Here is a 12551-nt window from a genome sequence, read left to right on the forward strand (position 1 = left end):
TAACTTTAAGAATTTTGCTATATGTATAAATAATTAGTCTAATTTTTGTCATTTGTTACAATTTTTCTTATTTTATTTTTTTAATTAATTAATAAATATTAATACTAAAAAGAAAAGTGAATATTTAATAACAAATCATTACTAACCAAATAGAAATAAAATTTAAACTTTAAGAATAAAATTGAAGAAACTTGGGAATAAATAAAAACTAAAGACAAATTGTAGAAAAAAAAATGTATATTCCCCTCAAATTAAAACAAACTTCAAACTTTTCGAAAAGCATTAAATTAGACTAAAAAAATTGGAGAGAGGTTGAGATTGAGAAGAATCAACCTCGGAAAACTTAGAAATTGGAAATGACAAATTTCCCCTTTTGTCTTTATGGCACTATTTAATAGGAGAAGGGTAAAATCGTAATTCCAGGAATCATAACTTAACTGCTCGTCTTCTAACCCAGTTCCATTAAAGTCCCGCCCTTAGGCTCTGCCTAAAGCTTTCACGTCTCGCATTTCTAACTTCCTCACTCTCTTTCTTCTTCTGTGGCGTTCTTCGGGTCTTCGCACACGTATTCGCCGCCGGCGACAAGTTCCGTCGACTCTCACGATTTCTTATTCATCTTCCAGTGAGTCTCGTACGTCTAGGCTTCGTTTCAGTTTTGTTTTCAAGTATTATGTTCATCGTCAACCTCTGTATTAGCTTGCATTGCGTCTCTGTTGTTTTAGACAAGTCTTTTTGATCATTCTCTGAGGATAATCTACTGTTGATCTTTGGATGCATACTGTCTGTAAGTTTATTTTCATCTGTAACTGATACATCTAGATTTCGCTTCAGTTTTGTTTTCAAGTATTACGTTCATCGTCAACCTCTGTATTAGCTTGCATTGTATCTCTATTGTTTTAGACAAGTCTATTTGATCATTCTCTGAGGTTAATCTGTTAAATATTGAATGCATACTTTCTGTAAGTTTATTTTCATCTGAAACTCAGTTTTAAGGTCTTTTAATTTTCGTGAATTTTTCTTCGATCATAGATGGGCGGTGGGAGGAAGACTCGGACCTTTACAATGCAGGAAAAAGGCTTACCTCCTTGGACGTCAAATGGCAGCGTGACCGCCAGAAACCTTGGAAAAAGTAAATTGGCTGGAGTTATTTTCGGTTGCAAGCACAACACAATGCAAGAATGTCTTTCCGAACAATTGTTTGGTTTGCCTACTAGTTCCTTCTCTGATCGACATTCTATTTTTAAACAATTTAGTGTTCTTATTTCTCTCATTTCCCTGACAACAAATGAATTCTAAATTCTTGAATAGGATTGTCGACTCCACATATCTCTTATGTACGGAATATCAACCCCGGTTTGCCTCTGTTTCTCTTTAACTACAGTGACAGGAAGCTTCATGGTATATTTGAGGCTACTAGCAATGGTAATCTGAATATCAGTCCGTATGCTTGGGCTGCTGATGGTATGGATTATACTCCATATTCTGCACAGGTATTTTTTTTTTATTCAAAACACTAACTGTGCTGCCGATGCTTAGACTTGTAGAAGATTGTTGGATGTTCCTAATTTTCAGGATCTCATTATTTTGTTGTTAAGGTTAAATTTAAGACGCGGATGCAGTGTCACCCCTTGTTGGAAGATCAGTTTAGGCCTATCATTGCTGACAATTATTATGAGGCAAAGCTTTTTTGGTTTGAGCTGGACCAACGACAGACAAACAGGTTGATTGCTTTGTTTTCATATTCACCAATCCTGGAGACAGTTTCCCCACCGGAGAGACCGAGCAGTTCACTCAAATCTTTGCAAACTATCAATGTAAGAGAAGACAGCAACAGTGAGGTGTTTTCTTCAAACATGAATGTTGCTCGTCTAGATTCAAAGAAAAAGTGGAGCTCCTTGTTCAAGGGATCCCATACGGATGTGAGAGAGGATGGTGAAGATTGCAAGAAAATGACATTTGAATTAAACCTTTCTAATTCAAATAATTCATGTTACCAGTGGGAGGGGCCTTCTTGTGCACCACATTCTTCTGAAGAGGAAAGCAAGTCTTGTCTAGCTCCTATCAATGGTTCTGAAAGACGAAGTGAAATTGAAGAACCTGCATTCTTCACTTCATCCTATTATGATGTCGAAGTTGAATGTGATGAGTATAAGTCAGCAGCTTTGGAGGTGAATATTCCTTATACAAATATTGAAGACGCAGCAGAAAATATGGAGGGAGATGCATTTTTTGTAAGTGATGAAGAGAATTCGTTAGAGGATAATCATGAGGACATTCAAACTCATTTGAGTTCTGATTGTCAGCTTGTAACTCAGGTACTTGGGCATCCCTTTTGCCCCCTTATTTGTTTTGGTCCCCAAGACATGTACCTGTCTACTCTTTATTTATTTTACTTCGTCTGATCTATACATTATGGTCTACAATTCACGAAAACAGTTACTAGCCGAAGTCAGAGAGCTGAAGTTGTTACACAGAACACAAGTTAAAAAAATCAATTTATTGGAGCAGGAGCTGGTATGACTCATTTTGCATGGCGATGCTTCTTTGTTATTCAGATCTGTAATTGAATGTTCTCTTTAAATTGAGTTTTGTTAATGTGTTTACGCCTCTTTCAAATTTTCATCTTCATGATTAACTAAATTGAGGCATAATTGTGTTGCAACATAGGCTGGATCAAAAAATGAAATTCAAAGTTTAAGAAGCTGGTGTGAGATGTTAGAAAGTGGTATGAATTCTAAGCAGAGTAGCATGGGAGGAAAAGAGCTTCAGTCAACTGAAGAGATTCCTGCAAACCTTGATGAATCGATATTGATACTGGGAGGCTTTGATGGTTCTTGGTTATCAACCATGAATTGCTATTATCCTTCCAGGGATATTATGGAATCTCTTCCTGCAATGAGGTCTGTGCGTTCACATGCCTCAACAGCTAAGTTAAATGGTGAAATTTATGTTCTTGGTGGTGTTAATGGAAACGTGTGGTATGATACAGGTATTTGTTTCAAGCTTCTGTTATTAAATCATTTCTCTATGTTGGTTTGACCTATGATAGTGACATCGCAACTTTTATTATTTGTAGTTGAATCATATAACCTAGGAAACCGTCAGTGGGTTAATCAACCCTCAATGGGTCGAAAGAAGGGAAGTTTGGCTGGAATATCTTTAAACAATAAAATTTTTGCAATTGGTGGTGGAAATGGAGTTGAATGTTTCGCAGAAGTAGAAATGTTCGATTTAGATGTTGGAAGGTGGACCCTAACTTCATCCATGAGACACGAGGTATCTTTTTTACTTTTAGAATATGACATCACAAACGCACGGTGAGGGTTTTAAACAACAACTCATGAAAAGGGTTACTAATACTTCAATCCTTGAACGATTTGGTTACGATAGAAATAGCTGGATAATGTCTCTTAAGCTAGGAAATGGTAGGTCTTGCAAAATTCAAGAGTCGTTTACTTTTATCCTTTTGTCAGTTATCTAAGCTTATGTAAAAGATCATGAATTTGGTCACTGTTACTAGTGCTTCTTCCATTTTTAAAAAAGAGTATCAATTTTTATGACATTTACTTTCTAGAGGAAGATTTCACCTTCTACTTCCTAGTTTCAAATTAGAAAGTTGGAATTTTCAAATTTGTATTGTGGACAAGGCAGCATGTCTTAACAAGGTCTAATTTAATTAGAGATTTTCTCTTGCTGCTGGCGAACTCAATGGCATTCTCTATGCTGTTGGAGGATTTGATGGGAAGAACTACTTACGGTAAGTCTATATTCACTGCAGTATTGGATGTGCATAAATCAATTCTTGTTGACGATTTTTGGCCTGACTTTACTCCATCTAGGTTGCATAATTTTTCTTTGGAGATCCTTGTAGTTTCTCTTAGGTTGCCATTTATTGAATCATGGATGATTTGAGGCATATCGCCTATTCTTCCTAGCTCGACAGTCAACGCTGATAATAAAATACATTCTTTGTCTGGTAGTCCAAAACAGTGCACAGCAAAGAATAATAATTATAATAATGAAAATAGACTAGTGAAAACTAAAATAATAACAATAATAAGAGTTCATGGAGTTGGGAGTTGCTAGGAATCCCGTGAGAATTTGACTTTGACTTGATAGATATTTGGAACCTCAGATCAGCAGAAATGTTTGACCCGCGGGAGAAATCGTGGAGAGAAATTGCAAGTATGTCTACAAGGAGGGGATGCCACTGCGTGGCTGTACTCAACGAAAAATTGTAGGTTTTTCTCCTCTTTTCCATTAATTTCAACTGCCTTATTAGCTGAACTCATATCCATTTCAAAAGCTAATGATCAATATTAAAGGTGAAACGTTAGGTGGGGGGATAAAATCCAAAGATTACATATTTTAATCACAATTTTAAAAATATAATACTGGTTTGAGTAGAAATTATGTGTATATAAAATTCATTTTCTTTTATAAAAAAAAAAAAAAAAAAATTGTCTATAACCGTTTGTTGATTGTCAAATAGTAATTTACTACCACCATTTTAGTTTATTATGAATAAAATCGTTTGTTAAACATATAACAAAATCATCATTCATAAAACTACCATTTCAAAATATTTTAGTAACGTATTATTTCTTAAACCATGATGGCGGAGTCTGTTTTTGTAGATATGCATTGGGTGGATATAACGGAGATGACTTCATCGCAACTGTAGAGGTATTTGATCCTCGTCGCGGTGTGTGGACAATAATAGAGCCCATGAATGAAACAAGGGGCTACTCTGCTACTGCCGTGATTGGAGATACAATATATGTTTTCGGTGGTATGAAAAACATGGAACTTTCGGAAACGGTATGTCATTTGATTTTTTAGCCGTGGTAAAGTTAGTTCAACGATTGAAAATAGCTTATAATAGCCTGGGCAGGGGAGAAGCTTAATAATGATGGACGGTTTGTTTTGGAGGGCTTGTAGTTATTCTCCTTTATATGGATATTCAAAACTTATAGTCGTGTTTTTTTATGTAAAAAAATTTAGTAGATTCAGACTCACTTTATATTGTGTTTCAAGATATGATTATTATGGGTTTAATAAGTAGACATGGATGAAGAAGCTGGAGACCTGGACCAGGAGTGCAGAGTGGAATGAAGGTATCCACAAGTAGAGCCTGCAAAGTAAAGATGTCCATTTTCTCTATGGGATGGGGACCTATCCCTCTAATTTGGAGGGATGTCTCATTTAGGTGGGAAATAAAAAAAAATTCCCAGAAGGTCAAATGAAGGATTGAGAAGTCATCTCTGATCCATCTTGTCCCATGGATATGTAAAGATTTGGGACTTTCATCCGGTAAACATTAAGATATTTTAAAAAGTTTAAAGCACTTTGAAAATTTTGACGGAGGAATAAAAATAGAATTATAAATAAGAAATAACATTTTTGATTGGGAGTCTGAGAGATTCCAAAATGGATTTCAAATGAATTTTGTTGTTTTTGCTAAAAGATGTCTAAAACATGATTTTGTGATCAGATTGCGTAAGATTTCATAGAATTTTGAGTTGAATTATTCATTTCATAGAGAGATCTGAGATGCATGACTCATGGAAGGGATGAAAAACCTTTGGAGAATGAAAAAGAAAATGGTGAGAAAAGTTTGACGAATCTTAGAGAGAAGATATTATGAGAGAATCAACCTGAAGAGATAGAATACCGTAATGTTTTTTTAAAATAAATAAATAAATAAATAAATACGAGATAAGAGAATCAAGCTTCTTACATCAAACTAGTAAGTAAAATGTATTCGATAACAAAAAGTAAAACAAAACAAAAAAAAAAAAAAAACATTTTTAACAAAATGAAAAGTTGAAAGCCAAAAATAAAAAATTCTTTAAACAATGACGATTGAAAATTAAATTTCTGAGTATGAAAATAACGGTCATGCCAGTTGAGTGGCTCATGTTAGCTTTTATGAATAAAATGTTATCGAACCTATTCTGCTTTTCTTGTTTTATCAACACAAAAATGTAAAGTTTCTCATCAAACATTTAGCACGTTTACTTTGTGAAAAAGAAAGAAAAATAAAACAACACAAAACCCAAAATAGTTTAAAAAAATTTATCAAATGACCAAAATATCAGCGTCCACCTATCTCGCAGTAGTACTATCACACAAAAATAATTATAATCAGACTCGCACAGAAAGAAAGAAATAAAAGGAATGAATCCAGATTAGAAGTATAGGCAGGTTAATTAAAATCTTTTATTATAACAAAACTCAAAAACCTACACAAAGTACGTATGAGCAATCAATCCCCCCGTTGTCTAACCACGTTTTAGTAGAGAGACAGCAAGACAAAAAAGAATGATCAAAATCAGAAATCTGCAAACCTTGATCCTCAAAAAGTTTTAACGGATTCCATGGAACGCTGGCAAAACAGCAACGAGGGGGTCGCCGTAGCCAACCGCTTCTGCAAGCCATTAAATAAAATTAAGAGGGAAACTCTCATGACCCGTTTGGTTCTGGAAATAAAAGGTGGGAATAAGAAATGATATTCAATTACCATGTTTGGTACAAGTTAAAACCTTGGGAATGAAATTATCTTATTCCAATGCATTTCATATTCTCATCCATAAAGGTTTTTCATAACCACTCAAATAGATATGTTTTCTCTATTTCCAATGGTTTTTCTCTCTCTTACTTTCTGTCTTTTCATTTTATTTGTTTTTGTTCTTTGTTGATATTGGTTAATTTATTTAATTTTAATATGTTTAAATTAAATTTATAATTGACATATACAATCAATTTTATTAATAATAATGTTAATATAATAATTTATTCTATTATTATGAATTAATATGAAAAACCATAATCTTTTAAAGAAAATATGAATAACCACAATTATATTTGCTTAAATCCTTTTTTATAGATAATATATATTAATATCATAAATTATTTACTAAAATTATTAATTAGTCTTTAAAAAATATTAATTAATTAACTCATAATAAAATATGTTAATTTTTTTCAATTAAACAACTTGTACACTTGTACTCCTAGATTTAATCTATAATCATAGTTATTTTTTAAAAATTAAAAATATTGTTTGATGATTTAAAAATCATTTAGTTTATACCAACTTCTTTTGTATATTTGGCTTAAAATTGACATTAAACAATTAGTTAATTAAAATTACATGAGAAAAAAAAAAGAAAATAGATATTTAAATTAATTACCAATAGTTTTTTAATAAAAATTGATAATATAAATGTGCAATATAAAAATTTGAATTGATAATAAATATATTAAACTAAAGGGTGAATGGGTAAATTTAGTTAAATTTTAATGGCTTAAAATTGATTTAATAACTTAATGTAATAAAAATAAATTAACAAATGATAATTAATTATTGAAATTATTATTTTTTTTAATTTTATACTTTATAATTAAATAAAAAGTATAACACATTCTCATACATCCTATTTCTATTCTCATACATAACTAAATACAGTCATCTTTGATTCCCAGACAAGGACATCTTATTTTTAGACATCTTTATTCTCAGGAATCTATAAAACCTTAATCCAAACGACCCCTCAATGAACTTCAAATTCAACCATAGTTCAGACTTTGAGAAGTTGCATAAACATAGTAAGATTTTATACTTCCACAATTTTTAAAAAATAATCAGAGTAAACAGAACAATCGTACCTCCTTCCTTGAAGAGAACCTTCAATACTTCTCCGGCTACATCTGACTGCTCAACAATGAATTAAGGGTGAAAAATTAGCATCAATGGCTGCTGCTGCTATTGAGGTTTTGCTTAAAAATATTGCATTGAAATGTTAACCTGTACCTTTACAGGAAGTTCAGTGCCAAACTGATCCACGTATCCAATTACTTGTCCTTCCTTTATTACGTCATTCTGTGCATGAAAGAAGCAGCTACATCACGAACTATGTGATTTGTTGCTAAATTTGACAAAAATGTAAAACTAAATTTGCAAAAGGTGCTTGAAAAGTTGTAAACATGTTAACATGATCGAGGCTAGTAAGAACTTAAGTTTTAGCTTCATTGTTAGGGTGAGATGACTATTCATGCATTTCCTATCATCAATCTGACCAGGTTTCATATAAACTGAGAAATTAGAAAAGACGGCTCTAGTTGAAGTAGGTTGATCACTCATAGAACAGATCATTTGTTCTAAGGATTGATCGTACTTTAAATCACAATTTTTTAGCAGTAGCACAAAGAATCCCAGTTGAAACCATCACTAAATGATAGAGTCACGCTTCCATCCATCCACTTGGTGGTATATATTAGGTACTTAATACTGTCCAGTATTTTAACGTGCCGGGTTTTCTTTCTTTCTTTTTTCCAAAGAATAAGAAGATCTGGACTATCCAGGGTTTCCAGTTAAAGTGACAGGATCCTGTCCCTTGATTCAACAATTTGAAAGTTAAATAAGTAACTGAAGATAAAAAGTAGGCTTGAAAGCAACACCTCTTTGCAGATCGGAGGCTGCTTCTTTCCTTTTACTGTCCTGCCCCTTCGGAATGATCCAACCTAATGAAAGCACAAGCAAAATTTCAATTATTAGGATTTCTCAGAGTTAAATATTCTTCCTTTCAGATGAAACAGAAATGACATATTAATGCATTACATACCGTAGGAGAAGATACCAAAACGTATCCTTTTGATCCAGATGCCTCCAAAGCTGCTAGCTTTGACGACTTCTCTAAGGGAACATTCGTAAAAGGAGTTGTTTTCTCTGAAGAAGGTTTTGGAGGTGCTGGTAAGGTAGGAGCTGATTCAACCATGGGTTTGGATGGAATTGGCGGAGGTACTGTTGGAGAAATGGCAGAGAGAGGAGCTCTTACTACTCCAATATTCCGCTTCAAATGCATTTCAAACTCTCCAACCTACAGTAGATAACAAAAAGGCAAGTCAATACAAGCATTCCGAACTCTCCAATCTTTATGTCCCTAAAACTTAGTCTGGGCTAAACAAAGAGAATTAAACAGATTCAAAATGCAGTTTCTTTTTTCATTGGTTGACAACCATGTGATGTATATCATTATAAGAGTCTCTCGTATAGTGTTCTTCTCGTTCTCATGAAAATCATGATATTAGGTGAAGGATAAACTGAAGAACTCTTATCCCTGCGTGGCTGTTCAAATATAAAAAAGCATTTCATAAAATTGGAATTTCTATACACCTTTAGTTTTAGTTCAGCGATCTCTGTTTCATCACAGACCTCCAGCACCAATGCCTGATGATTTCAAACAGTAGATAAGTCAGTTCAATTCAGAAGGATAGGACGTAATAGTTCAAAGAGGCATATACAACGTTACTATTAATCAACTTTGAAAAAATGATATCAGAATCAGTAGATTTCAAGTGCAAAATTCAACTTCTCAACTGTTAGAAAAGAATATTCGAACTTCAGGAAGACATTATGAATGAACAAGGCACAAAACTTACGGTTGTCTTTGAATAAGCACTGACAAATACACTCAGCAAGTAATCGGGGAAAAAAACTCTTTAATATTATGGGTATAATTCCAAGGTCTATTCTGTTTCAGCGGGTGGCCATGACACTCTAATTCAGTACCATATTGCAAGGTTCATCCCATGTGTATAAAAACCATGAAGGACAAACCCATAACATACGAGTTTCAGTAAGTTTCTCGTCATACAAAGTTTCAGATGAAGTTCTAATGGTTACTCATGAAGCCGTGCCCATGAAAAGTGTCTTCTTTTCATTAGGAAAAAACAGGAACAGAAGATCAAATTTAAACTCACTTCAAATCCATTTGGAAAAGTTGCATTTGCTGCAGGCTTCTTCTGTACTGAACCCTGGACGCTATCTGTCAATATCAAGTTGAAGGTATGAAAGCCAACAAAAGCGTAACTCTGTGGTAGTTTAAAGCGAAACATAATAGTAAAGTTGCAACTAAGAAACTGAAATAGTTCACCATGGATGAAACACATGAACTACTCATGCATAAGTAAGTTATCTTCGATAGAGGGATGATTTCGTTCTACTAAAGTAGGAGTTTGTTCTTAACACTTAGCGAGCTTGACATATCTGACAAAGAAGCATATGAATATTTTAGTAAGACCAGGTCAATTTTGGAGGGGCAGTTTTGAATTTCCTGCATGGCTTTCTTAAAATGAGACCGATAGCCATACAGTAAGGAGCCAGTTTGGGGCTGAGAGAGAATTCCTGTACAAGGTAACAACAAGGTTTCGTAGGGAATTAAGTCTTGGATGTGGGAGACAGCAACACTTGAATCTGCTACCTATACGTGTCCTTAAAACCAGATCATACCTCTAGCTCTCTTCTTAATGCAACAGAAATATGGACATCATTTTACCCAACTGAGCAAAAGGTACGAATTTATAAATTAACAAATACGGTGCATATGATGATCAAATATATTGCCATATCAGTAGCTGGCATTAGAAAGCATAATTTTAGCAGGAATGCTTATTCATGCATGCTGTGTGTGTGTGTGTATATATATATAAACTCAAATTTTGACACTTTTTTAAAAAATATATATATAGAAACTACTTTCATTTGGAAAAATATGAAATAATACAATGGGATACAGAAAAACCAAGCACAAAAGGGCCCTACTAAAGAAAGGGCCTCCAACTAGGAGTAAAGTTATCTAGTGTACAATTACAATAAGTCTTTGAAACCCAAACACAAACCCAAAGAGAAACATAAAAAATCTCCCTAAGGACCACTTTTTGGCACCCTAGACATGTCACGACATACACATGAATTACAAAGACCATATATTGAAAACCTAGATGTGATATTTTAACTTCGTTTGCGACAAATAATCATGTTATAGATACTATTTTGTCTTCATGCTTACTGCTACAATGGATAAGAATGGCTATCGCCTATACAGTCAGAGGAACTTCAACTACTACAATAAAGCTTACCCTTGGGTTTAGCAGTTTCAGTAACTTCAGGCGTCTTTGTGCATGATACCACTGTCCTCTTCAGGTTTGTTAGAGTATGGATGGGCTTACCAAAAATTGACGGTCCTTGAATGCTCGACTTATTAGTATTAGACACATACATTTTACTTGGTTTCTCAATTAACTGCAGACGTGAACCACCTGCAAAATCTGGAACCACACAAAATAATATACACGTTTAGATTCTTATTGTGAGCGATTCCTTATAAATATTTTAAATCTTTCATCCTCAGGTTGTTCATGATCAACGGCCGAAAGCAAACATTACTTTTAAGTCCACGAAACTAATTTGCTAAATAAGGTATGCTGCCTGCTAGGCTGCTAACATACCAAGGCTACCTAAACTAAAGAGAATTCAAGAAACGCAAATGTCTGAAAGAATTTTGTTCAAAACTCGAAGAAACGAGTGAATAAAATCCTTCACCGCCAATTATCGTAGCTCAAAATATAAGTAAACCATACACTAGATCCGGAAATGCTACACTATATTCCATTTCCGAAATGAAAATTCACGGTCAGAGAAGCTCAGCTCACTCATAATTCAACATTGCGAAATTACACTCACATTTCAAAGAATTACTCAATAAAAAAATCGGCATCCAAAAATTAACATTACAGTACGAGGAAAACTTCGCGACGGTGAGGAAAAGGCAAAATCATTGCGCAGCGCAAGCAGACAAGTGAAAAATGAAAGAAAATTGCATACAAGGCGAGAGATGGAGAGAGAAAGACTTACAGTGGAAGGATCGAAGCGTAGCGGAGGACTCCATGGAAGAGAGGGAGAAGTGAACTCGAAGGCAGCGGAGAAGGCGAAAGAACGTTGAGCAGAAAAGGAGCAACAGGGAAGAGCTTCGAAGTTTATGCGGATTGCGGAGATATGGAGGCAAAATCGAGAGAGGAAAAATGGAGTTATAGTGTCCCCAGTTGTGAGTTGTGACTCGTCACCGTTGGAAGATGTTAAGCTTTGAAATCTCCGCCCATTCTCATTAGTTTCTCCGTGTAATAATAGCTTTCCTCGGAGCTTCTTTCCTCATTTAGTTGGATTATTATCACCTGGCTGCCATCCACTATGATTAATATGCAACCGCACGCAGCAACTGAAATCCCCATACGGCCTGTCTCGTCTTTCCAAGGGCCTATTTCAACTACTGGGCTTACCATGAATGAAGCTCCATCAAATCCACCAAATTGACTCCATTTTTCTTTTAGAAATTGTAATATCACTAAATTTTCAAAAGATTTTTTTTTAAATGAAGCATAAATTTTAAAATTATAAAATTAAAAATAAAATTATTATCAAACAAGGCATAATTAGTTTCTAATTTTATTACTGTTCATGAAATCGAAGTAGTTTGATTGTTTCGACATGTTTTTTCTTTCATTTTTTTTTAAATTTGAACTTCGCGTTCATTTATACTTTTAAAAAAAAAATCACTAGGTAAATTTTAATTTTAGATATAAAAGACCATATACATTGAAGTTAATATGACTTAAGATATAATAACCAAATTAGACATAATACATTATGTTTATGTTGATATTTAATTAAAAAGATTTTATTGTATTAGTACAAAATTTATATCTACTAA

At 33.8% G+C, this 12551-nt stretch overlaps 2 protein-coding genes across 3 annotated transcripts; one reads left to right on the top strand and one right to left on the bottom strand.

The window, feature by feature from the left end:
- Positions 1-378: 378 nt before the first annotated feature.
- On the top strand, positions 379-5018 carry LOC120076281 (uncharacterized). Of its 2 annotated transcripts, XM_090312912.1 has the most exons (10): positions 379-622; positions 1030-1201; positions 1309-1490; positions 1596-2315; positions 2437-2514; positions 2668-2989; positions 3077-3276; positions 3681-3757; positions 4136-4237; positions 4638-5018. In XM_090312912.1, the coding sequence occupies exons 2-10, from the start codon at positions 1030-1032 to the stop codon at positions 4840-4842; spliced, it is 2058 nt and encodes a 685-aa protein (XP_090169038.1). In that variant the 5' UTR covers positions 379-622; the 3' UTR covers positions 4843-5018. The 2 variants fall into 2 exon arrangements, with proteins under 2 accessions (XP_090169038.1, XP_090169039.1); XM_090312913.1 differs by lacking the exon at positions 379-622 and having other exon boundaries at positions 638-1201.
- Positions 5019-6202: 1184 nt separating this feature from the next.
- Positions 6203-12070, bottom strand: LOC120076853 (biotin/lipoyl attachment domain-containing protein). The gene is made up of 9 exons (XM_039030800.2): positions 11699-12070; positions 10924-11112; positions 9766-9830; positions 9179-9232; positions 8628-8882; positions 8464-8526; positions 7817-7885; positions 7672-7717; positions 6203-6430 (listed from the first exon to the last, which is right to left on the bottom strand). The coding sequence occupies exons 1-9, from the start codon at positions 11730-11732 to the stop codon at positions 6369-6371; spliced, it is 837 nt and encodes a 278-aa protein (XP_038886728.1). The 5' UTR covers positions 11733-12070; the 3' UTR covers positions 6203-6368.
- Between the last annotated feature and the right edge of the window lie 481 nt (positions 12071-12551).

Source organism: Benincasa hispida, chromosome 4, assembly GCF_027475165.1.
Source record: "Benincasa hispida cultivar pf3 chromosome 4, pf3_genome.v1.1, whole genome shotgun sequence".
Classification (NCBI taxonomy): Eukaryota; Viridiplantae; Streptophyta; class Magnoliopsida; order Cucurbitales; family Cucurbitaceae; genus Benincasa; species Benincasa hispida.

Coding starts and splice junctions, on each gene's coding strand:
- LOC120076853 (XM_039030800.2), bottom strand. CDS start 11,732: ATGGAGTCCTCCGCTACGCTTCGATCCTTCCACT. Junction 7,718..7,816: donor GCACTGAACTTCCTGTAAAG/GTACAGGTTAAC, acceptor ATTGTTGAGCAG/TCAGATGTAGCCGGAGAAGT. Junction 6,431..7,671: donor GGTTCTCTTCAAGGAAGGAG/GTACGATTGTTC, acceptor AATGGCTTGCAG/AAGCGGTTGGCTACGGCGAC.
- LOC120076281 (XM_090312912.1), top strand. CDS start 1,030: ATGGGCGGTGGGAGGAAGACTCGGACCTTTACAATGCAGGAAAAAGGC. Junction 1,491..1,595: donor ATACTCCATATTCTGCACAG/GTATTTTTTTTT, acceptor TTTGTTGTTAAG/GTTAAATTTAAGACGCGGAT. Junction 2,316..2,436: donor ATTGTCAGCTTGTAACTCAG/GTACTTGGGCAT, acceptor TCACGAAAACAG/TTACTAGCCGAAGTCAGAGA.